Below are 26839 nucleotides of genomic sequence, written 5' to 3'. Positions count from 1 at the left end.
AGAGGGCCTGGGTGCGCCTCCTGCACACACTGTCGCCAAGCAGACAATGAGTCAGGGACTGCCCTCCCTTAACAAGGCCACACCATTTAAACTGAAGATCCAAAGAGGACCCAGATTTAGGAGACATTCTTATCAATCTCAATCCTGCAGAATTTGCCTGTCAGAACTAACACAGGTGAGGCTTCCAAATAAACTGTTGCTGAGGAATAAAAAACGGAACTTTAAGAGAAGCTGCAGGAAGCAATTTCTAATCACCATATAGCCTCTAACCAGACTTCTAGTAAACAGATAGTAACTTTTAATCCCACACTTCCTCCACCCTCTCAATGCTGGAACAAGACGATGCGCTGTGTTCTAACGATCTAAGCCAGCCAGAGAGTTCAGCCTGCATCAACTGAACACCCACCACGTACCACACCCTTGCTTAAGTTCTTTACACGCGTTATCTCATTCTAGATTCACAACAGATCCGTGGGCATTAAGAACGCCATTTTACAGAAGCAGCAGCTGAGTCCTAGAAAAATTTAGTTCCTTGCCCAAGTCGGTTTCGTGTGACCGCAAAGCCCATGCTCTTAGCCATTTCGGTGCACGGCCTTCTCCTATCGTGGGGCAGCAGAAGACACGGATGATACAATATACCACTAAGGGGAAGCTGATGATCTGGAGAACTTCTAAAGGTGACAAAGACCCACTCACATAACAGACCAAGGAGCTTCAAGCAGGAAAAGGGAGGAATGGGGCACTGTGACAGCAACTCTCAAAGAGCTGTAGGACTCGCTCATGGAAAGAGGGCGGGCTGTTCTGTGAGGCTGCAGAGCATCATATTGGGGGAGAGAGGAGGAAGACACAGAGGCAATTTTGGCCAATATAAAGAGAAATTTTAAAAACACCACTCCTCCTGCCGCCCCACCCCCCACCCGCCCCGGAGCTGTTTAAAGAGGAAGGGACTGCTCTGCATCTATTCAAAGCAGAGCTTGCAACCACCCTGCCGTCCTCACTGTCCTGGAGCCTCTGCCATCAGCTGGAAGGTGCAAATGGACAGCTGCCCTTCCCCCCACCTCAAAGAGACCCCGATCTAGTTCCTCCCTCGCTCGAGGTTACAAAGGCGAGAATGGAGTCAGCTTTGGCAAGAGCATCAACTCGCCTTGCTGAACGACATGGATTCATCCTCGCTCTCTAAGATTTACACAAACTCTGGTTTACACGATGTCAAAATACTTCTTCCAATAACTGAAGGCTCTCTAGGGTGTTACAAAATTAGGCAGAGAGTTCCCGCGTGACTGATTCTAACCCTCCCTCGTAAGGAAATCCAAGAGCTGGGCCAGACCACTGAGACGGCCAGCAACACGTCAGGCACCTGAAGGGCTCCCGGGCGCACGTCACACAGAAAGGCTATTCTGCTCGGTGGTCTGCCAGGTGTCTCGTCCCCGGCCAGACACGCATCACTCACGAGGAGCCCCTGGAGCAGCGTCAGCAGCAAGTCCTCGGAGGTGAGAGAGTCACACCCATCCCAAAAGCCACCTTCTTTCGGGGGCACTCACTTAGCAAACCAAACTGCAAAAAGCACCCGGCCAGAGGAAGCCGAGCCCGGAGGACAGTCCACACATGTGCGCCTCTAAGTTTAGAGACGGACTGGGTCAAAAATGGAAACTAATAGTCATTAACTGCAAGACACTGTGCCAGGTGCTCTGCACAACCATCTAAAACCTCACAGCCACCCTGCACAGTAAGGATTATCAGTCCTGTTTCACAGATGAGAAAACAGAGGCTCGGAGAGATTCACACGCAGCACTGAGAGTGAGGATTCAGAGGCCCATGATCTATGAAGGCCAAGGCCCCACGTTCTTTCTCAAACTTCAGGAACTACCTCTGTGATGAAACACCATTGACACATACAAAGGACTGAGTCAGCTTCACCTTGTCCTTTTGGATAGTATTTTCCCCCTGAGGAAGATCTGCCCTGAGCTCACATCTGTGCCAGTCTTCCTCTATTCTGTATGTGGGTCACTGCCTCAGCGTGGCCACTCACAAGTGGTGTAGGTCTGCACCTGGGAACCGAGCCTGGGCCACTGAAGTGAAGCACTCCAAACTTAACCACTAGGCCACAGGGGTGACTCCCGGACAGATAATTTTTTAATAAATAACATACTCCATTGTTCTTTACTTCACAGTTTTCTAAAAAACATGCCTGATTCTTAGCCCTCATCCTAACCGCGTGGCAAAGGAGACAAAGAAATGAACCACAAGTTTATGCCAGTGCGGCACGCGGGAGAAACAGTGAGCACAATGTGCCTCTGGCCTCTTGGCTTTTCCGAAACAAGAAAAGAGCATCAAGGAAATTCCCAGCCTTGAGAGAGGAGGAAGGGCCCCCTCTGTCAGCTGGAAGATGACGGGGCTCCAGAGCCTGAGGTGCAGGAGGCGCTCAGTCCATTTGCTGAACAAACACGGTCTCCAGTAACGCACAGGGCCACTGTCCCCCTACCCTGCTTCAAGTGTCGCTGAGATGCGGACTGCCTCTGCGGGTCCAGAGGCTTTTCCTGCTCCTGACCTCGTGCTGCTCTCACTAGATGTGAGGAATGAGGCTCAGAAGGTCTTGTTCACACTGAGTACTAGATCACAGATGCCCTTTTAAAAACAGATGAGGGAATCAACCCCCTGTATCATTGTGTGGGCACTGATCAAGGGACGGTCATTTATGTACACAGACAACCGTCCTCCTACTGGGTTACATGCCTAGAACGCAAGAATCTTGGCACCTTTTTTTAACAAATTATCCCTGAGGTCACACAGTAAACTAGCAGCAGAGCTAACACTAGGACCAAAAGCATCTTTTGCCCTCAACGCACTTACAATCTGGTTGGTAGGAGAGACACAGATGCACAGGAAGCAAAGCTGATCGAGATATCAGACACGTGCTCACCAACTGAGCCACAGAGGGAAAGTCTCCCACGGTGAGGATGGCGCGGTCAGCCACCCTTTCTGGATGAAGAACATTCCACCTCCCGTGGGAACAGCAGGTACAGCTATTCAGTGATCCTAAACTGTCAACATCACACATTCTCCCCTGGTCTCCATAAACACCCTTGCACACGGCTAATTACTTATCTAGATTTTAGGGTCAGAAAGTATGGTTGCTAGAGTTGTACCACCTAGCACAGCCTTTTAAATGCCTGGTAATGTATCTGATAAGGGAAATAAAAAACAGAACGCAGGTGGTTGGATTCTCCATTCTGTTTTGGTTTTTTTTAAAGGAGGAATCCCATAGACGGAATGTAGTCTGGAATAGGGACAGCGTCCTCTGAATGGGGACAGTTCTCGCTCTCAAGAGAGCAACAGACACAAGCGAAGCCCTGGAAGGTCACATACATGGTTTGCGATGTTGTGTCGTAGCACGCCCCGGACTGAGTGGAGCCCGTGGGAGCTCAGGACCGAAGGATCCATAAAGCCCGTCAGTACAGGTCCCCAGAGCACTCCCCTGCATTCTGTCTTCAACATCACAGCTTTCCGATGGGCCACGACTCTCTCGTGTTTCCAACACAGCTTCCAAAGGACCTTTTCAATTAAGTCAGTCGCTCACGCCCAAATGTATTCTCGGTTAGCTGGTGCTCCCGCTTCCAGCTCTGAAAAGAATCGAAGCCCAAATTTCAGAGAACACCCGAGGGTGGACTTGCTCTTACCGGCGAAGTCTATCATGAAAGCGCGAGTGCTCAGACCTGGTCTTCAAGCTGGTACCACGTTACACGGCACAGTGAGTACTACGACCTGGTCACTCACCATCCCGGAGCATCTTCGGCTGGGGATGGAACAGGAAGTAGCACGACGTCTCAGCCTTCCTAGCGTCCTTAATCCTCTCACATGATGGGAAAAGAAGGAAAGGCATGTCATCCCCTCACAGGCCCCAAACGAACTGAGATCATAGCCTTTTGCTCCATAAAGGCATGAAGTCTGGCAGATCTGGGTCAAGCCCTGTTGCTCTCTCAGACGGAATGGCCAGTGCGAGAGGGGGCTAAGCGGGGAGAAGGGTCCGCCCGTTCCAGGAAAGCTTTTACAAACATTCCTGCCTGAGCCAACACTCACTGAATGTGGACTTCGCAGAGCTGTGGCTCAGTTTCTACCTGCTTGCCTCCTCTCCAGTACTGGATAAAGGACATTCAGAAGCCCTTTCTCTGTGGAAGGAGAGGTAATTCTTTACTTAAGCTGAAATAATTGGGTCCCTACAAAGACATTTCAGTATCACTCGGTGAAGGAAGAGAACACGTTGGCTCAGCGAAGATCAGAGCAATTCTCTATCCTTTGAAAAGTAGATATGGGCTGCCTATTGTAATTTTTTTTAAAGAACAGGTGTGCTGTGAGCTAAGGCAGATAGTTAAAGATAGTCTATTTTTGTCACCAAAAACACACTTCAGCAGTTCTTCGGGCTTAAAATAAACTGAGAAATGAGTGACAGCAGTTCACAACAATTTCTCAAAGTTCCAGTTGCTATTTCAGCGTCTCCATGCCTTTTTTGTCCTCTGTTCAACTCAACCCTGAAGCTGGGAACAAACAGCACCACGCTGTTCTTAGAGGGCAGTGGGGGAAGCGGATTTTCTTAGATAATAATCCAAGTCCTTTGTCTGAAATGAACAAATTGACTGGACTGATTGAGTGGCCCGAATGTGCGCCTGGCTATCGAAGACTACTCTCTCGGAGACTGCGTTCTAAAAACCCCCTGGAAGCGGAAGTCAGAAGACTGGGGGTCAGGAATCTCGGCTCCCCCACCTAGGAACACGCTAACTCAGGCAAGGTGTTTTCTCTCTCTCAGCCTCGGTTTCCCCGTCTCTAAAACAAGGATTTTGAAGGCTATTTCCTTAAGACTGATAAGAGAAATGGGTGACGAACTGATGTGAAAATGCCTGCTACTGTGCCTGGCACACAGCAGGTGTTCAGCGAAGTGGGAAAGCACAGACTCTTTCACACGCCCCCTGAGGCCCTCTGCTGTTCGGCCTGGTTCCCCCTTACTCTCTGCAGTAGCTGCTCCAGGTTTCTCTCAACTCTTTGGACCCGCCAAGTTTTGCAGCTCCAAGTTCCATACTGCTTTCTCAGCAGCTCTCTCCACGAGCCCCCAGCTTCGCTGACTTTGCCTGCCCCCTTTAAGCCGCAGCTTTAGACACTATTTCCCTGCGGAGCTTTCCTGGACGCCCTAGTTGAGGTTAAAACTCCTAACTCCTCAGTACCCCGTCCTCCCCTCTAGTAACCTTCAAAATTGGTCTAAGTGCACATTTAAAGTCCGTCACCCCCGTGTCTGTAAACTGAGCCCAACACAGCTGCCACACGTACAGCACTTAGCACAGCGCCAGGTACACAGCAAGTGCTCACTAAATGCCCATGCCTTGAATGTTTCCCGTCTAAAAGAATGAACGAGCATGTGCTTCGGAGCAGAAGTACTTCTTTTAAAAAATAAAATTCTTTCCGGAATCAGAAAACCCAAGGTCAAGTTGGCACCCTCACCCCATTCTGAAGACCCAGGTGTTTAGGTGGCCTCAGGCTCACCGAGGAGGACGAGCCTTTTCGGAAGCACACACTGAGAGTCCTTCCTGAGCAGGTTACAAAGAGCTCATATTTCATACCATTCAGCCTGTCTGTCAAAATGCAACAGCCCTCCCTGGGGAGCGAGCGGTCCAGTTCCCCAGCTGGTTTTTATTCACACTGGAAACTTTAACTCCGTTCTCGGCCTCACAAAGTGAGAGCTGTGTCCACACAAAGCCACAACAACCAGCCAATTCACTGAATCCAGTGAAATAAGCCAATTCACTGGGGGGGACACAAACTGTCAAACTGGTTACTTGGTGCCTTATAGACCAAACAATGCGTGATTGAATTGGTTTGCGTTTCAATAGGTTGTCTTGTCATGTGGTAGCTACAGTGTGTGAAAGATTTTCTTTATCATTCTGTGTTGTGTCTTTTTTTTTTTTACACAAAAATAAGAGCATATCAGATAGAAGAGTAAACAGCCAATAATGTCCTCTCTTTAAATCCGTGGTCAGACGCACTACACTCGGCAATTCGAGCTTGCCCGAGAGGCGCATTTTGTAGAGCAAGGCACCCAGCCTGTTTTTTGGCTTTAAAATAAGACCCTGTCGGTCCTGATCTCATCTTTGCAAACGCATGGCACTGGGAGACAGAGACCATGCGCAACAACTCCTTACAGACAAAGCGCCTATTCACGGGCCCGCTGAAGTGCAATCGTAGATTTCCAGCCTCATTCAGCGGAGCGCGGCAGGCTCCCACCATGAGGGTGGGCTGCTAACGGCTCAGCGGGGAAACGACCCAGAGGAGAGCGAGCTGTACAGCCCGCACTTCCACCCGCAGAACGAGAGCAAGCCCCCCACACCCACTCCCATTTACAGTAAGGAGCTAATCCAGCAAATGAGCCGAGGGTGCCCAGCAATCCCTCTTTCTCCACATCACACCGGCATCCAGAGCACAGCTTTGTCGTCGTTAGGGCTGTTGCTAGGGTAAGTGCTGAGAAAGCAGCTCAGTACCACACCGGGTTAACACTCACACAAAAGGGAGGGACAATGTTGGTCCCTCAACCTCTTGCTAGACCAGACCAGTTTTCTGCTTTCCTCGACTACGACGTGCATGTTTTCTCACTTTCGAGCCTTTCCTCACCTCAGACCACTTCTCCAGTTCTACTGAGCCCTCAAGGTCTAGTTAAATAATAATAATGATAGCTAACACTTATCCAGCATGCAGTAAGCTCAGTGTTTTACATGCAAAATCTTAACTCCATTTCTCACAATTGAATGAGGAAGGCATGAGGACAGGGCTACTACAGTCTCCCTCTGGCCAAAGGGACACGGAGAGGTGAACTGCGGGCCCAAAGTCCCAGGCAGGAGGTGGCAGGGCTGGGACTTGACTTTGGGTCCCTAATTCCCAGAGCCTGACCCCCTCCTTAACTGCCCCCAACGTGGGATTTCTGCTCTGCCCTACACAGCCCCCTGGGCAGACACTTATTGTCAGGAGCTGTGCAGGGCTGGCGAGAAGCGTCTGTGCCGCCTCCCCAGTGGTGTGTGGCATGCAGCAGGCACTAAGTGCGCTTTCCATTACCAACTGGCTCCCCCCGCACTTCAAATAAACACTGTATTGCTTTGTCATGCCAATAAAAATCAAAAGCCAAATTCCCCACATAGGGGCTGGTTTGGCATTCCCTGCTGCATGGCATCTCGCTCTTCCAGTAAAACAAGTGTCAGTCCGTGTTCTCAGGGCAGCAGTTTAACAGAGGTCTGCCCCAGCCGGGAGGCGAACGAAGGCTGTGCTCATCTTTGCAGCATGAGGATGACAAAGCAGCTACCTCAACTCAAAGCCCCATCTTGCAGGGCAGGAAAAGACAACCCCACCTTTACGCACTCCTCTCAAAGGGCACTCCCGAGCTGACTTCTGGCACGCTACTGCTCTTGGGCCAGAGGTATCACCTTTGTTTGACTTGCAGGGTGTGGCCCCGTAACTGGGACAGACGGAAGCCGAGCCCTCCCTGCGTGCTGACCTGGTGGCCTTGGGTAAGGAGGCTCCGGGTTAGCGAGTGCCATGACCAGCAGGGCCAGCGCTCTCCCAGGCTCACGGCAACCAGCTCTTTTCTGCCGAGCCCACAACGTGTGTTCTGTAAAGCATGGCTTGTTTGAGAATGTGTTTTAAAAGCACTATTTTCAACAAGTATTAAAATGCAGCTGGAAGTCAGAAAAATTGTTATAATTCACAGTGTGCTTACTGTGCCGCCCTCTCAATTCCCAGGTGTGCAAACACCCCAAATCAGAAGACTGCCAGCATTCAGGGAAGCTCTGAGGCAGCCGTCTGCTTGGGGAGCGGAGGACGGAGAAAGAAAGTCACAGCGTTCAAAGCGTTGGATGTCGGGATCGCGCCACAGGAGAGCCTCGGGGAACACTGGGAGGGGGGCGAGGCTCCTGTCTGGCTTCCTGAACAGAACTGGGCCTGCCTACTCCAACCGTCAGAGAACGAGACACCAAAGGCAGATGAAGAAATCCAAGTGGAAAAGCAAACTGAGGGGAAACCAAGCCGGAGAAGATGCCCATGATATTTATTAACATTCAGCTCAGAGGGGAGGGGAAAACGATACCGTCCTGCCCTTTCCAAAACTGCATGGCTAAGAACATTCTGGAAGCTCCAGTGGATGGTGACCGGGGATCACGCTATGCTATCAGGGCACCAACGTGAATACATTTTCTTTGTGAGGGCCACGGCACCATGTTCCTCCGTCTCCAAGGGCCCTCTTAGCTACTAAGAGCCGCAGCACTGGCATCAAGGTGCTATCTGACAACAGATGTCAGCTCCCCAAACAGCCTGAGCTCCAGATCCTTTTGATTGGGTCCGTCTCGCAATAACACAAGCTTTTGGCAACCTCTCTTCCAAAGTCCCCTGAAATACTTTCAGACAAGCAACTTTACTTTCTGCCATTTCATGGTAGGCAGAGGAGCGAAAGAACTCAGCACAGAGAAATTACTCTGTGTATCACAACGCTGACCAGGGGCTGGCATGTGACACAGCTCCATGGTGGCATCTCACCGCCGTGTCTTTCTCTGAAAAACAAATAGCATTTCCCCCCACTCTAAAGGGGGGAAAAAGAAAAAGTCGGGAAATCTCTTCTCTCTCTCAAAGCCTAGGCCCGAGGGGACAGGGTGCTCTGCCCTGCACGCTGCAATCCTCAGAAGACAGAGAGACTTCCTCTGCTGCTGCACGCGGGACTGCGGCCTCGACAGCTGACAGCAGGCCTGACACTCATGATCCATCCGGTCAGCTTTTTTCCTCCTCTCCCGCTCCCTGCCCCAACCGCGGTCCCTAAGCTAATCTAAGGCTCTCACGGATATGGCAGCGACTCACTTCCAGCACAGAGCTGGAGGGCGCTCCAACTTTACAAACATGACACAGATTCCTAACTCACAGTGGCAAGCTTCTTTCTCATTTACGTACCTGAAGACCCTTCACTGATTCGTGTGTACAAATGAAATCATCACCCGATCTTTCCTAACCCAAGATGCAGCAGCCCGTCTGGCTCAGCAAAGGGCAGAGGGAGCAATGAGGAGGTGTATGGATGAGATGTGTGTCCAGCAGGTAGTGACGGGGGCAGGCAATTTTGGATTCTGGTGTTTCAGTGAAGGAAGAGGCAGCATAACGTCACCAGCTTGGCTACCTGTCAGGTCGCTGACAGCTTCTACCCTCATTTTGGTAATTACCTAACTATTGCTTTGGACAAAGACAACTCAGGCCATCTGTCCAAGGTCCTTACTACTTCAGAGCCGCCAGTAGTAGCTGTCTGAGACCCTGTTTATCTTTCTAAGCTAAGTCAGACAAGGAGTAAACATACACACACACATGGCAGTTTTTCTACCAGAATAAGTTATCCTTGAACACCACCGTCCTCATCAGTCAGCTCTCGCCGAGACACTGTGCACGCCACTCCTATGACTCACTCCTAACCCGGCCTCTTACCTTAGTGTTCCTTCTCAAACTGCGGAGAATATTCCTCCTCCTCGGGTCCTCGTCTGTTTCATAGGGAATGACGGCATTGTCCCCTTTATAACCTTGGGATGCCTGATCCTCCTCCTTCTTCCGGATGGGCCCCAGCTCATCATTGCTCCCGACGCTGAAGCTGGTTCGGTAACTGGCGAACCTCCCCAGCCGGCTGCATCTCGTCCTGTACAGCACGGGCTTGCTCACGATGGACACCTTGCGGCCTCGCTCCAGGGAGCTGGTGTCCATTTCACTGTCGGAACCATTCCCACTGCCGTTGGACTGGGCTTTGTTGATATTCCGAATGGTGATGATTTTGCCTTGGGTGCTGTCATGGGGCACTGAGTATATGTTCTCTTCTTCGTTCCTTGGCTTGACCACAGCATCCATGGGTTCGGCGTAATCAGAAGGATCAAACCCATCCGGAGGTAGCCAGGTGCTAGAAGACACAGACTTCCTCTGTCCATCTCGGTGGCCCTGGTCTAAGTAGGCCAGATCCCCCTTTGTAATTTCAAAGTGGACGGGAGGCTTTGGTTTGACGGGTGGAGGTACTTTGTTGTTCAGTTTGCTCTCGAAGTTGCTCATGATGAAAGACAGCCCGTCGTTGCCCTCCAGTTCCATGGAGAGCTTAGAGTGGTCTTTGGACAGAGAGGGCAGCGATGCGTCTTCCCGAAACAGGCTGTAAGAAGGGGGCTCGATGTCCTCTTCGGAATCCTGCAGGTTGGAGTTGCAGAGCGGCGAGCCCGCCCGCGGGGAGTTGAACACCTCTTCCGTGGTGCTGCAGGCCTCGGCAGCGTTATCATACATGTGAGTGGCTTCGATGATGTTCTTTTTGTCCACCACATCTTTAAAGAACGGGTGGAAGATGTCGAGCTTATGCTGGGGTTGGCTGCAGGGGATGCTTGTGAACCTTCCGTCAATTTCTTGAGCAATCTCCTCCCCCTCGGTCAGCTGTTCCCGACTTAAGTCATTATCCAGGACATCGATAGCGCCGTCAGTGAGTGCGACCAGCTGAATGGGGATAATATCCTGCACTTCACAGAGAAAGGCACGTAACATAGCCAAGGAGGCCTTACGTTTGGCTGAATAAAAAACAATGTACCCATGGACCAACCGGCTCTTTCTGATGCTAAACGAGGAATGGTACGAAAGAAGAGACAGTTCGATGCGCTTCTTGTGTGGTCCGATTGGCAGTTCAAGTAAAACAGAATTGCTGCTTCCACAATGGGAAGACTTGCAGGTTTGGGACTGAAGGACAGGAAGGAGCATGTCATCTGCACTAAAAGGATCTCCACACATCAGACACATGACAATCCGCAGGTCGGCGTCAGCCAGGTCTTTGATGCTGGCGGTAGAAGTGACCAGGTTTAAGTTGCGCTTGGAGTCCAGGAGTCCTTTGAGAACTTGACTGATTTGCTTTTCGTTAATGTTGCGCCCATAACCGATGCCGGCAGCAGCAGGGTCGACAAAGACACACTGCAGTTTGCTGGCAATCTGCTGGCCTTGCTGTATTAAGCTGTGCAGGGTCTCTCCGCTGGTGTCTCCTCTCTTGTTAACCAAAATTAACGTCAGGGGGAGATGGACTAAATGATTATCTCGCCTGCCAAGAGTGGACTCTCTACTCTTCTCTATACTCTCCACCACGTAGGAGAGGGACTCCTTTGAATTGTAAAGGCAGAGACAGCCATGGGGCTGAAACGTTGGCGTCTGGAAAGAGTTCACAGGCAGCCTGACATTCCCCTCTATGGGCCTCAGGGAAAGCTCATACATTTTACCGTCTATCACATACTTGTCATCATTTGTACAAAGAGCTCGAATCTCATTGGCCAACTCGCGCGCGAGGCCGTCTTTGCCCAAGATAACCAAGTTGATCCTATCAATGTTGGGGTCAGAGAGCGAGTTCTTCTGATTCCGGTCAGACGGTCGGATAAAGCGAGAAGTGACCAAGTGCTCAATCTTCGCGTCCACACACGCGGGGCAGCTGGGGCACGTCTCCTTCGTGGGGTGGTACACGAAATGGATGTGCTTCAGAATAAGGGCGTCGCGCTCCGCCTGGAGCTTCTGCAGCGCTTTAAATCGCTGTTCCTCCCCCAGAACATCCTGAATGACACCCATCTTCTCCTTGCTGGGCTTCGCATCCAGCTCCAGCTCATAAAACAATTCCGAATACTCCAAAAGCAGCTCCTGAAACTCTTCCTTCGCTTTCTCTATAATTTGCTTTTGGTGTTTGCTGTAAATCTCCATGTACACAGGTTCTTCCAGCCACTGGTAGAAATCTTCATTCATTATAAAGCTCCGGGCCTCTTCCCAAGGCTTCCCAGGAGTTATGAAAGGAGAGGTCTCCAGGTTTTCTTTAAACGCCCTCCTCATCTCAGCCCTCTTCCTCTCGTTCCGTAGCTTCTCTAAGTGGGCTTCGTACAGCTGCTCAGCAGGGACGGTATCCATTAAGTCAAAGGGGATCCGCTCGTTCTCCATGTTGTCAATGTGGCTGGTGGCATCCCACGGCGTCTCTTCAAGCACGACGAACCACTTCAAGAACTCCGGCTTGGTCTCCAAGAGCTTTTTGGCTTTTATGCAGCTCAGGTGGTCTATCTCCTCTAGATTGGGTATGAGAGCTTCAAAAGCAAGCGGCAGGGCTGCCAGGTACAGCTTTCTCCGGCGCTCTATATGCTCGTGCTTGAGGCGGTGGATGTGCTGGAGAAAGAGCTTCTTGGCTTTCTGAGTCCCTTCCAGGTAGACATAGTCCTGGTACTCGGGCGAGGCCTGCATCTTTCGGCTGACACTGAGCCAGTTCTCATTGTGGTTCTTCACGATGCGACTCACCAGCCACTCATACTTGTCTTTTGCAGTGGCTATCTGCTGGCTCTGCTGCTTGAGAGCTTCAAAGTAAGGGATGATTTTTGTCTTTCCCCGACTTTTATCAATGAGTTGCACTAAGGTGCTAAAAGCCAAGTCCACGTTCACGTTGGATCTTGCTGAGGTCTCCACAACCTGGAGGTTCTTCTTGCTTAAGGCAAAAGTATGTGCATCTCTAATGTACCGCTCAACACCCTCATCACACTTGGTCAGGACCACCACTATGGGCTTTTTCGTTTTTGCAAGCTGATTGTAGAGATTGGAGACAAACTTGAGCTGATCATCAAAGTTCCTATTCATGCCCCTGCTAACGTCAATACCCAGAAGAAAACCATCAATCAGCAGCTTTCCATCCGGCATTTGCTTCTGCTCGAAGTCCTGCTCCAGCCCCAGCTGATCAGTGCAGAAGTACATGAGCTTCTCCGCTGAGGCGAGCTTGGTCGCAGCAGCTCTCTTGATATAGGGCTGCAGGGCCGTGCTTCGATGAGGTTGAAAAGTCTGATCATCGATGAACTCCGTCTGCTCCACAATGTGCATCTTACATTCCACACAATCCTCCAGGGAACGGCTAACTTCTCCCCAGTAGAGAAAGTGGTCATTATTGACCACTCGCCCGCCGAAGTCGCTGGTGCTGAGCACCGAGGTGTGGTCCAAGTGAAACTCGTCGGCGCTCGGGCGCACGAAGCGGTTGCACAGACAAGACTTCCCAACGCCACACTGGCCCTTCTCCTTCTCGGTCCCGGACAATCCCACCACACTGATGTTGTAGGTGGGAATGCGGACATCTTGCTTTCTTGCCATCATCATCGTCGACACATCCTGCCACTATCAGCCACTTCCAAGATCAGATTAGTGTTTTCCAGTGGACCCAATGGCTTCCCAACATTATCAGTGGGGGCCGGCTGCCCATGCAGCAAAATTGTGAGGTCCCGTAGTGCCTGTATACCAGGACGAGGTCAGTTTTTACCACTTCTCATCGCCAAATAGCCAACATTTCTTCCTAGATGGGAGGGAAAAAAGAAAACCCATCAGCATCATAATTTTGGAACCCAATATTAATCACTGAACTATAGCAAAAGTCAATTTTCTTATTCAATAAAAACTGAGAGTCAACATCGAATGTGAAAGGCCTTATGCTGAGTGAAGTTCTAAGAGCGCATAAGACCGACAGCTCTGTACCCCCAGAGGCACAACATCTAACGGAGGAAGACACATGAGGAAGCACACTGCAGTGTGCTAAGTGCGAAAACAAGGGTTTGAGGGCTCCCTGGGAAAATGGCTGATTCCAGGACTAGCGCAGGGATGGTACGAGATGAGCCTGGAACATCTTGTTTTGCAAGAAAGGAAGGAAGTGTTCGGAAAAATGACAGGACATCTCATCTCCCAAGGACACAGGAGCCAGCCTGCAGGGGCTCCCACTGGTCAGATCCGGGACACCTGAAGCACCACAATGATTAAGGACAGTCATGAATTCTAAGTCACTGCCAAAGAACCGGAGTTCATGCTACTGGATCAGACAAGAAGCATCACTTGATGCTAAATGCAGGGGAAATTTTGATCAGGAGCAGGATATGTGCCTGGAATCGAGGTGTCTCCTGATAGAGCTTATTAGTTGCAAAGGGAAGGGATGCCCTCTCCCCAACTAATTCTACAGTGGAGAAATCGGGCAACACTCTGCCTGGGCGATGAAACTCATCACCACCGGAGGGCCAGAAAGACCTCCCGGGCCTCCAGATGGGAGCCCCCGGGAGCACACAACAGCACTATGCAGCGTGACAGCCTAGAACGCAGGGCCTCAACCTAGCACAAGGAAACAGCAGACAGACACAAAACGAGCACGAGTCTATTAAGAAGGGGGCTTGGGGGACTCCGTACTTTAAAAAAAAAATCACTGTCATAATAGACAAAGAATGGCTATGTAAATATTCCAGACTAAAGGAGGCTAAAGAGACGTCATAACTAAATGCAATTATCTGAGCCTAGACTGAATTCTGTGCCAGAGCGGGGGGGGGAGGGGGGGGGCAGGAGGGGGCCTAAACAGGACATTATCACATCAATTAACACCACTGGACTATGAACAGAATACCAGATCAAAGTATTTTGTTAATGTGAATTTATGAAGTTGATACCTATCACGTGAGAGAATAGCCCTAGTCTTAGGAAATACACACTGAAGTATTTTGAGGAAGATCATAACGTACACGACTAGTCCAGAAAAAAAAATTATACATATTGGGAAATAATAAGAATGCAAATGAGGCAAAATGTTAACAATAGGTGAATCTAGGTCAAGTGCACAGACTATTCCTTTGTCCTATTTTAATTTTTGTGACTTTCTATAAGTTTGTAATTATTTCCCAATAAAAAGTTTTTTTAAAGGGTGCGAATATGGAGTGGTTTCCCTGACAGGAACACAGGCTCTGTCTGTGAGGGTAAGGCCCACCCTGTCTGGTTCTCTTCTGTGTCCTCAAGCCTAGGACACAGGGCTTCACACAAATCTTTCCTGACGGGGTGAATAAATGGATGACTCTTAGAGCACATTAAAGAGTCCCCAAACCCAGCCTTTTAGATTTAGGAAAGCCTTTCTGAAGGAACTGCCGTCTCAGGTGAGACCTGCAGTGGAGACAGTGAAACGTGCAGACCCCTCTCTCCCCAGGGAAAGCACGGCCCCCGGGGAACCAGCTGGAGGAAAGTGCGCACGGGGAGGAGAGGGGCAAGAGGCGTCAGCACGCGGGCAGGGCCCTGCTTAACCACGTTCAGCGCTGGGACTCCTTCCCTCCTGAAGGCTGTGGGAAACCACAGAAGGTGGCTGCCGAGTGGCACTTTAAAGGACCTAAAGTTTGAATCGCTGAAGCAATGAAACGTTACGACGTCTTACAAAGTCTTCGGCAACTTTCCAGCTGAAATAAGGAAAGTATGGAGTCTTTGCCTCTACATAAATGGTCTTCTGGCTACCGTTGTTTACACGGCACTGCCGTCTGCGCGCGCGTACACACGACTGCACAACTGCTGAGCCTGGGGCCAAAGGAACAGTCTCCTGAAATACTCCCGAAGAGGAGAATCTAAAATACGTGAACGGAGCAATTTTGCTCTGATTTCACTTATGCCTGGTAGGAACCGGCATTTCCACAACCTTAATATGTCATCGTGGCCCGTCTCACAAGAAACGCCACAGGAAGTCAGCCCACCACCCGTTACGCTGACTGAGATGAGGGCAGAACGCAGAGGGAAGCACAGCTCTCCCCTATGATAACCTCAGAAGGTCACAGGCCTTTCCCAAACATCCATATCTTCCTTTGATAACCCAGAAAGCCAAACCCTCTACGGAAACAAAGACTGGTATGCAAAAATTGTTTGACCATTTTCAAAAGAGAAATCGGGATGATTGTCAGCAACGACTCCAGACAACCTAAGGGCTCACGGCCAGGGAGGGAGCTCGGCCTCCAGCTTACCCAGGGGACACAGGGGGACTGCTCCCCAAGCAAAACCGTAAGATGCTTCTGAATATCTAAAGCGTGTTTACACACGTAAGAGGTGAGATACCTGCAAAGGGAAGCTCTGTACCAAAGCCAAGTGCTCTTGCACGCTGCTCTGTAGCACACGTCTACGATGGTGTCTCCGTCCCTGAGGAGGCCAGAGTTGAACAGAGCCGCAGGGAGGAGGGGTGAGGAAGTCGAGGTGCTCCCAGGACAGAGCCCTCCCTAGCCATCCTCATCCCGGAGCCTGGCAGGACTCAAAGCCACCACTCAACCAATCGTGAAATGCAATTTGGCAATGTGACGCCTACTTCAAGTGACCGCTGCCTGCGCCGGTCATCACCCCACTTCTCTGTACGGTGGGTCCAACGATCTCTCTCCACAGAGATCGCAGGAAGCCAAAACACTAACCTGCTCTTAACCCTCGAGAACTAAAGACTGCCACTCCATTCTGAACTAAACTCAAATGTACTCCCCATTCGACAGCTCGCTGCAGTGCGGTTTGTAAATGGCGTGGCATCCTATTCAGTCCACTCACGTCAGAGTCTCGGTCACCTGAAGGACGCTAAGGAGAGAAAGCAACACTCAGCTCTCAAGAACACAGCAACGGGGGCTGGCCCGGTGGCCGAGTGGTTAAGTTTGCCCACTCCGCTGCAGGCGGCCCAGTGTTTCGTTGGTTCGAATCCTGGGCGCGGACATGGCACCGCTCATCAAACCACGCTGAGGCGGCGTCCCACATGCCACAACTAGAAGGACCCACAACGAAGAATATACAACTATGTACCGGGGGGCTTTGGGGAGAAAAAGGAAAAAATAAAATCTTTAAAAAAAAAAAAAGAACACAACAACAGACATTCAAAGCCAATGCCTCGAACCGACTAAATTAAACAGCTAGGAAGACGAGCACTGGCAGGCACGGGAGGGGCTGATTCTCGGACACCTGGAGACCTCCATTGCTAGAAACCTAACAGGCTCCCTGGAATAAGCACGCTCGCTTACACGTCTGTCTCTGATGTCTGGATAATACAGTTCTGCTAGTTCCTCGACTGGACTGAATTACACGGTAAACAAAGACTGTTCGAAATCTAAAAACGTCTCCAACACTTGCTTTAAAGGAAATAAGCTTAAGTGCTTGATCACAAACACGTTGGACTTTTCTAAGAGGTGGGTAAAAAAAACTAGCTGAGTCACTAAATTGAATGATCTGAAGGCCACAAAGAACCAGAAAGTAGAAGACAGGGCATGTCCAAGACTTTGCAATATCTTTAGTTCAAATCTGATGGAACCAGCACTCTGAGTGGGCAACTCAGCTAATCACACAGCAAAATCTGAATTTCCATTCTAAGAATTGGCCAATACTACTCCTTTGAAAACAGAAAAGTTAGAGAAAAGAGGGGAAAAAGTATTCCTTAAAATAGTCAACTCCTTTTATCCTTGAGCTTTACAGAGCTACCTGTATTAAAAAAGAAAAACAAGAACCTAACATTTAGTTAGTTGTGCAGAGTAAGTCAACTACTTCAGAAAGGCAAACCCTTCAGGAGTATTTTCAATGCTCTGCCTGAAACATATGGTGTACCAAAACACAACGCAAACACCTGAGCGCTTGTTTGGAACCTGTCACCAGGCTTCTGGAGTTGTTTGCGTGACCTGTTTACCAAGACACCAGCTCCCCACAGGAGCGCCACAACTGGAAGGCAGGAGGAGGGCGTTTTCTGTTTAACAGCTCCACGGGACACCCAGGGCAAGAAGTGGTGACGTGCCCAAGATGGTGCACATTTCACAGGACACAGAAACGCCCCTGTGACCCAGCATTACTATGACTGCTCGAGTTCAGGGTCAACAGCTTCGCCCTCCCATCCCGCAGCCTCGAGCCACGCCCCCAGCAGGAAATGGCTCTGGACTGTGGGATCTGGAATGCCCTGTAGACACAAATGTCACCATTATCATAACCAAAACTACCATCTCTACCTATGAGAATAGCCAAGCAATTCTGAAAATGCATTTAGTTTCAAACAACCATATACAGAACACCACCCAACCAATAATATTATATCATATAATCATAGAACAAGAAAATAATTTCATAGGGAGCTGCTAGCAAAGGAAGTAAAATACTTGCTAACATAATTTGTCTTAACCTCAGTAGGAGAAAGGAATGGCAATAAGCACGGTAACTGACGGAACGCACAGAGCATTTTCTAAGCCTCCTTGATACCGCGTACTTCTCCCCACCTTGCGTTTCTGAACGGGTTTTCAAAGCTATGACACACACGAGCAGCTGGTGGGAATGCCGCGCTCTCAGGAGGCACACGATCAGACTCACAGCTGCAGGGGGAAAGGACGGGCACAGGCCGGGAGGGAACTGGGAACATTCTCCCTGTAAGAGAGACTCCTACAGGAGAATTCCCTAGAGGAATTCACTTTCTAAATGAGCCAGGAAAGATGGGATAAAACAGCCCCAGTAAGAAGAGGACGCTTCTCTGTGGTCTACTGAACCACTGAATTTAAACGAAATATTCTTTAAAAATCCAACGTTTCCATTTTCATATTAATAAATGTTAAAGTATATGTTCTTAAGGTGTTTGTTTTTCCTTTAAAAACTTTAGACAAATCAGAGAAGAAAAGTTGGAAGTGAAGTCCAAGGTCCTTATCCGTCCAATTCATTCACCTGTGAAATCCCGATGACTTTACAGAACCTTAGTCACGTGCACACAGGACACGCCGGGCACTTGGCTGTGGGAGGAACTGATGCAGGATGAGTCCTCACTTCCTCTGCGCGATTCTGGTGGAATGTGCAGCAATACGGCCCTGATTCTGCTCATCTCTACCGCACGAGAAGAGTCTGAGGAAACGAGCGTGTCAAACTCAGCAAGCACAACACAGCGCTTCTCGCGCCAGAGAGAGAGAGAGGCAGGGACCTGATGGCCCAGCCACAGAGCAACGGACCTCTCTCCTTCCTTCATAGCCTCTCAGAGGAGCTAGCCATTTTGGCACTACTCTAGTCTCTAATCTTTACAACTGAGAACTGACCTGTCCATCAACCAAATCAAATATGTATTTATAGAGCTAAGACAACGTAATGAAACAGGAAAAAATAGGGCTCTGTCCTTGCTGATGACAATCTTAATTTATTTGAGACAATATTTTTACTTAAAAAATAACTAAGCCACAGGACAATAAATGGCATAGACCATTACCCGGGATCGAGAGAAAGGAAGAGGAGACCATTTAGATCTGGGGAGGCTGGGGAAGGGGTAGAGCGGAATTAAATTCAAATTGGTTCATAAAAGACCGGCAGGGTTTGGAGAGATGGCCCAGGCATTCCAAAGACGTGAAAGGGTATGAACAATGGAGACCAAAATGGAAAAGCACCAGCTGCGTGTGGGGACGGACTGACTGGACCAGAATTCCCACGCATGCGAGGTGGAATACAAGAAGGGCAGCTGGGCCCAGACTATGAATACAGGGCATTCTTACCTGTGAGGATCTCAGAGGAACGGAATCTCTTATCCCACCATCGTTATTCACTGGTTATAACACTGCCGCTTCAACTCCTTAGCCACCAAACTGACTAAGGAGTTGATCATTTTACACAAAAGAAAGCTCTATTTGATTGTGGCAATTATATTTCTACCTATCAGTCCAATGCAAATTCAAATAATAAATGGGGAAGGGGGCAGAAAACCGTGCATTTACAAAGGAAGCAAAGAGCAAACATTTGTCCAGGACGTTCCCGCTGGTTGCTCCCACTAGTACAGGCTCCACACACCTCCTCCTGTTCAGTGTAGGAGGGAGGAGTCCCTCAGATCACGGAATATCACTATGTCCCCAGGCTCGGGGGACAGGAAATCTCTGAAATGGGTCATCTGGATCTTTGGAAAGACTGAGGTAAGTGTTTAACCATCTGGTCTTGAAACATGTTCTCTCCTGCAACAGGCAGGCTATTCTTGGACCCCGGCTCTGCGTCTGCACTCAGCTTTCACCGTGCCCTCTGCAAACTCCATGGGCGGCGCTCTCCAGAGCCCAGTGAGGACAACAGGGGCATCAAAGACAGTGTGTGAGGGCTGATACCTCAGATGTCTGATTTGAAAATAACCTGGCCTCAAGTTAATTTTTAAAAGAGCAGTTATGAAAGATTCTGTGCCGTCCCATCTATAATTTTCGCAAATGTCCCTTCCTGTTCCTCTCGACTCCTTTTTTCCCCAAGCCCTGGTGAAGGGACCTCTGAATTCCCGGGTAGGAAAGACAGAACTATGCTGCTGTTCCACCATCCTAGGTGGCCCATCTCTCACCCTGACAAGTTCTCGCACTTTGAGGAGGGCAGAACTCCACAAGCCAGTCCCACAGAAACCAAATTTCTAAGCCGAGTTATCCACAGGATGAGATCGAATTCCCCGTGATGGATGAAGGGGCCGCTTCCAGCAGAGGCACTGCCTTAAACTCCTCCTCAGCCGCTTTCCGCCAGGCAGCTCTGGACTTCTGACCAAGCCAGCGGATCACAACAACTCGAGACCAAGCAGACCAAGGGCTGAGCACTCTTCTCACTGACGCAGCCCCATTCCCTGGGTTACCTATCCAAAGAAAGCGACGACAAAACAGGATTTCTGATAAGCTATAAAAATACTCAGTGCCAAAGGAGAGACACAAACACGCCCGAGTCTCACCTGTCAATCTCCTGGTTCAGACCAGTTTTACAGTGATTTCTGAAATGGTAAAGAAAACCCACACAATGATTCAAGCAGTTGCTTCTGAGCACTTAGGATCTATTCAGATTTTTTTTAACTTCTCAGTAGAAAAGAGGTTATTTTTGAAAGAGCGTTCTCCATCAAATTTCTCTGAATATGGAGGAAGAGTGGAGGTACCATCCAGGCAAAAGTGCCTCGCAAACAGACACCAGTGCTGAAGAAACAGGCATATCTGTCAATTGGGAAAAACAGGTGAGCTTATTTCCAAGTCCAACAGTAAGCCTTGCCATTCTATTCCCCTGATGGCATCTGAGGCGACAGGAGAATTTCAGCCCGTCACTTCTAATTGTTCCTCACTACTCGTTTGCATTCTTCTATAAATTGCCAGTTCTAAAACAGGCTACCGCAAGTAATAAAAGCTATCCCACATGCACAAACTTTTAAGAACAGAACGGCTGGCTTTATCTTATTTAAAGCACCTGTACTGAAGATAAGACCAGTGGTCACACGGAAACAGAATAAACAGAGCCAACTTCTAAATCCAGCAAATTTTAGTAGGGAACAATCTGTATCCATAGATTAAAGAACTAATTTAGGACTCACACGAGCAAAATCAATACTCATACTCCTCTCTTCCCTTTTCTGGCCTCCACAATTACTCACATACTTGTCTTGTTTCAAATGAAGTTACAAACTGAGGTCTGAGAGCGATGAAACAGTGACAGAAGACAGAACCCGGGCAGGGGCCCGAAATCCCCAAAATTGTGCTCTAGGCTCAATTAACCATATTTGAAAATCTTTTAAATCGAGGAGTTTATCTCTGTCTTCTTCAAGAGATGAATATATGAGTTAATATGTTTAAAACTGGATTTTTCTGAATGAAAAAATGATATATGCATGCACTATTAAAAGTTGATATGAAAAATACTATTTCTTATTCAAATATTTATCACCTCAGTGTTTGAAAGGCACATTTCAGGTTCCTACTCTGAGGCCAGGAGAGGAGACATGATAGAAAAGGACACAGTCCTCTATTCCTTGATGGGTTGGTTACACAGGTATTCGCTTCTCAACTGTTCATACGTACATGTTTTATACTCTTTTCTCTATAGTTGTTTAAAAGGGGACAATTCAGAGAAATGAGGAAACGCAAGTTCACAGAGCTAGCAAGTCGAGCTGGGCCGTGAGCCTGGCCTCTCTCAAGCACTGCGGTCCGTGTCCCCTTCTACTCTAGGCCTCTGCTGGGGTCCTGGCGAACAGGTGACCCTTATCCCCGAGGCAGCGAGCAAGAGGAAATGCTGAGGGGCAGGAACCTGGAGGGCCCGGGTGGCAACGACGGTTCCTCAGGGCCACGGGGAAGGCTGAACAGGTGGCACATGAGACCTTCCAGCCTTAAAACAGAGCAACTCAATTTGACCTGTTTTATATGGTGGGAGCCCACAGAAAAAGAAATTTTCTTAAGTTCTATCGTTTTTTTAAAAAGCTCAAAAAACTTCACAGTTCGAAAAGCCATTTAACAATCAGACATTTGGCGGTCTCAATTCCAAGATTTTGCCCAGAGCTAAGAGTTAAAAAGAGCCCCCAATCGGGGCTGGCCCCGTGGCCGAGTGGTTAAGTTCGTGCACTCCGCAGCAGGCGGCCCAGTGTTTCGTTGGTTCGAATCCTGGGCGCGGACATGGCACTGCTCATCAGACCACGCTGAGGCAGCGTCCCACATGCCACAACTAGAAGAACCCACAACGAAGAATATGCAACTATGTACTGGGGGGCTTTGGGGAGAAAAAGGAAAAAATAAACTCTTTAAAAAAAAAAAAAAAGAGCCCCCAATCTGTCCCCACCCCCATCTTCCCCCCTTTCATTCGGGAAAGGGCCCGGATGAGGGACTACTGAGACAGAGGGAAAGAGCTCCGCTCACGAAGAGCCGGGGCGGGAACCCAGCGGGCCCTCGGCCCAGCCACGCTGGGAGCCGCCCGCATCCTCCGAGGGCCCCAGGCGGCTGGGCAGGAAGCAGGAGCGCGCGGCCGGTCGGGCTGGCGAGGACTCCGAAAGCACCTGCACGCTGGCCCTCGGGAGCCGCTTCCCTGGAAGGCCACCGCAGCCTGCGCGTAAGAAGCACGGGGAAAGCACGTGCTCCCAGGGAAAGGCCGCCACAGAGGTGGGGGGAGCCGCCCAGGGAGGGCCCTGCCAGGGCCGCCTTTGTCACTGAGCGGGCGCACAGGAAGCACCTTCCGACTGTGCTCGGGGCCGTCATTTCCTCCCCAGACTGAAACCCAGGACCCTGCATCTCACTGTCAAGGGAGCCTGCCAAGGGGAAAGGGCAGACAAATAAGCAGCAAAATCTGAAGAAAACTGGCTGATCTGAGAAAATTCCTAAAATTCTTCTTGGGATTAACAACTAAAAGGACTTCCGATGAACTGCTCTGTGTCTCTAAATCAAAGTCCCTTGAAGGCAGGAGCGGGGAGAGCCGTGGAGCCCGGAGGAGCAGGGAAGCCAGCCACAGCAGCAGCTGTCACACCCGCGCCGGGGCACACCTCTCTGCCAGCCCACTCCCACCCGGGCTGGGTCTGCGCACCGCTCTCTGCCGCGCATGCGTGTGTGGAGACAAGAAGACTGACCGAGACCTTAGAATCAAAATGACCAGGAAGGGACGAGAAAGAGGGACAGGGACAGTCGGCCAGTACCATCTATCACCAATGCAACCTCCACGTCTCCTCACACGTGTACTTTCACGAACTTCCGCTGTATGTTCTATATAGCACCTATCGATCACCTACTACTTCAAGACAAATTTCAAACTAGCACAATAACACACCCTGGAAAGGGAACAGGTTAGTGGGGAAGAACCAGAGGGAAGGGGGAGGGGGTGGGCGAATGGGGTAAAGGGCACATAATATACATGGTGACGGATAAAAACGAGACTATCAGTGGTGAGCATGATGCAGTCTATACCGAAGCTGATATGTAATAATGTACACTGGAAATTACACAATGTTATAAACCAATATGACCTCAATAAAAAACAAAAACAAACATGTCCTGTTGGGAAGTCCAAAAATAACTAAGCAAACACTTGTGATCATATAAGGAATTTAAAAAGTGAGATTTTCTATAAAACGCTAGCTTCATGATTTTCCCTTAGATAACAGACCAGAATAGTAACCAGTTCCTCCTTATCAACCACAATTCCTTGGAAGTCCTTGGCCAGTAATTTTCACGAAGATCACTGAGTCACCTTTTATCACTACTTCAGCCCTCAGACTTAAGAAGGAAAACAGGTCCAGCCTACTCTTCCGTGACAGCCGTCCTATCTACCAGAGGAAACCACCTTGACCTCATGTATTTGGCTGCTATTCACAAAACCATGTCTCTGAGTTCAAATGATCAAAAATATACTCACACTAGGTGATAACATACCTTTCTCAGTTACATATGCACAGAATGCCCGCACTGTTTCATCCCAACATAAACCCACTGAGTGTTCCCTTCTGGTGACCTCACTCCTCACTCCCCAGGTGACACATGGCCCTGGGAACACATCGCAGCTACTTTCTTTTGAAAAGTCTTAAAATCAATGTACAACAAATAGCTCCTGCTGATTTCTAACTCACTTTAGAGAGAATGAAACAGAAAAATATACCACCATTAGGGGCTGGCCCCGTGGCCGAGTGGTTAAGTTCGCGCGCTCCACTGCAGGCGTCCCAGTATTTCGTTGGTTCGAATCCTGGGCGTGGACAGGGCACTGCTCGTCAGACCACGCTGAGGCAGCGTCCCACATACCACAACTAGAAGAACCCACAACGAGAAATATACAACTATGTACTGAGGGGCTTTGGGGAGAAAAAGGAAAAAATAAAATCTTTAAAAAATATATATATATATACCACCATTATAAAACCTTATCAGCAGACTGACTGTGGCCACCCACAGCATCGACTACGTTAAAACCTTAAATGAACCTTAAATGAACACTTTTACCAGGTGGCTAACGTGACGACCAGTCTGCAAAAGGAACAGAGGATCTGGTGATGAACAGAGGTGACTCCACCCAGCCCCTTCACCTCTGCACAGACCCGCCCACCTCCTCAGACCACTCACCCACTCCTGCATCTGTCTGTTCTTGCGACTTTCTGCTCAGAAACCCCACGTGTAAGACAGCCTGTCAGGGTCTCAATTTTGCTGTCCACAACAAGACGATCCTTCTGGCTACCAGCGCCCCTTAAGAGCACAGGGGTCAGCACGGTAACTTGCTTGTACACAAACAGCCATCAAAGGCACTGACCCTTTTCTTGATTAAGTATGGCCTGGGTCACACCTGAGCCAAGAGATGATACGTTCCTGAGCCCTTCCAGCCCAATGAAGAATCGTACACAGTAGAATAATGTGGGGTTTCTCCGGGTTTTTCTTGGGGGGGGTAGTTATATTGTAATAACTTGTCAGTCCGTGAATTCATATATCCTTCAACTGTCTTATTTAAAACATTAGAGTGGGCCATTTCAAAGATGACGATTAAAATCTATGTATCATGGCTTGTCAAATTTTGTAATTACGTGAGTTCAAAAAGCTCAGGCTACCGAACTCCGTTCTCCATACTGACTATGTAACAGGAAGCTCAGCTCAACCAGCTGAGTCACGAGAGCTCAAAGCCCAGTCAGGGCAAATCCAAAGCAATCAAGAGCAACCAGGAGCGTGAAAGCCGTATGTCCACATTCCACACTGCTCAGGCGGCAGTGAGCAGATGGCAGGACGGGGCCAGAATGTTCCATACAGCTTCTCACACCTCTGCTCCATTCCCCTCCAAAACCCGCCTTCCTGCAGGCGCAAACCTCACTCCATAACCTCATACAGTAAGGCCAGTGTTGTCTGGAGTCACAAAGTTTTATATGTGCTTGCTTCTAATTAAAGACCATTCGATTTTAAGAACTTAATAAAAAGGCCGTAAACCTGTATCATTCCACAAGAACGCCAAGAATGCTAAGTAGCCAACTAATATTCTTCCAAAGTGACCTCTAGTAAGGGCCACCTCTACTACTTTGCCAACTAACATGTCAGGAGGCGGAAACATTCCGACCTGTCACAGGCTCCTCCACCCAATCTTAAAAAGCAAAGGCAAGTGAAAAGGCCTTCTTCCAGGGACCAAAGCAACCCAAATTCCTACAGGGGAAAGAGCTAGTACAAACAGTCGCAAAAGTGGCAAAACCAAAGTTTAAAAAGCGACTTACAGTGCCAGCAAACGATTCAGAAGGATTCTGAGAGGTAATACAGACATTTTAGTGGCGGAACACTTGGAGAGGAGCCGGGCAGCCTGGACTTTCTCCCTCAGCAGGCCATTAAACCCTGCAGCGGGGAGGGGAGGCGCACGCACAAACTAGGAACCGGCAGCTCACAGCCAGCCTATCTTGACAGCTGCCAGCCGTCAGCAGGATACCGGACAAGGATGTTCTTCACCGAGACAGGGAGGGCGCTCCGGGCTAATGATAACCCAAGTGCACGCAATTATAATCAGACTGATAATATCGATCCCTACCCTTGGAGCAGACACAGATCCAACCGCCGAGGAAGAGGCCCTGTGTGCTGGAGGGAAGCTAGCTTACCCAGACGCCCACAGCCTCACGTGTCCCTTCCCACACTTACTCTCGCTCTCTACGATCCACACTGTGTGGAGCAGCAAATTATGTCCTTGAAGGACAGACCCGATCCTGTCAAGCCCTGAGTACAAGCCCTCAGAGCTTCCCTCTGCCCTCCCAACGGCACTCGTACATGCCCCCTGTGAGCTCACCTCCACCATTCTGCTGTTTCCTCACTAGACTCTGGCCACCGTGGCCTTCCCTCCTGCAGCTCCTGGCTGACCCCGCTCATTCATTCTCACTCACTCATTCACCAGAAAATGACTGGGACCATGTAAATCACCCACTGCTGCATGAGGCATGGCACCGGGCGCTGCAGACACAGCAGTGAGCAAAGAGACAAGCCCCGCCCCAGGGGCTCCCACGCCAGCAGGGAGGGACAGGCGACTGCAAAACGAAAAGCGCGAGGGAGTGAATCACGGGGGAAACTGGGCCAGCCCGGGCCGAGCGGTTAAGCTCACACACTCCGCTTCGGCGGCCCAGGGTCTTGCTGGTTCGGATCCTGGGCGCGGACATGGCGCTGCTCATCAGGCCACGCTGAGGCGGCGTCCCACATGCCACAACTAGAAGGACCCACAACTAAAATATACAACTATGTACGGGGCGGGCTTTGGGGAGAAAAAGGAAAAATAAAATCTTTAAAAAATAATAATAATGTGGGAAGCTGGGAGGAGAGTGTTCCACACAGAGTAA

General features: G+C 49.6%; 1 protein-coding gene across 4 annotated transcripts in view; it reads right to left on the bottom strand.

Moving 5' to 3' along the window:
* ARHGAP35 (Rho GTPase activating protein 35) overlaps positions 1-26839 on the bottom strand; it is a 114286-nt gene that overhangs the window by 59156 nt on the left and 28291 nt on the right. For 3 of the 4 annotated variants that reach the window (XM_070223076.1, XM_023649975.2, XM_070223077.1), the window contains exon 2: positions 9484-13360. In XM_070223076.1, coding sequence (XP_070079177.1) covers positions 9484-13167 — 3684 coding nt within the window. In that variant the 5' untranslated portion in view covers positions 13168-13360. Of the gene's footprint in view, positions 1-9483; positions 13361-25741; positions 25946-26839 lie in introns of those variants that run through there. The other variant, XM_070223078.1, reaches the window with a different exon arrangement.

Source organism: Equus caballus, chromosome 10 (genome assembly GCF_041296265.1).
Source record: "Equus caballus isolate H_3958 breed thoroughbred chromosome 10, TB-T2T, whole genome shotgun sequence".
NCBI lineage: Eukaryota > Metazoa > Chordata > Mammalia > Perissodactyla > Equidae > Equus > Equus caballus.
Note: the sequence above shows the minus strand (reverse complement) of the source record. Positions and strands in the feature narration are given on the sequence as shown.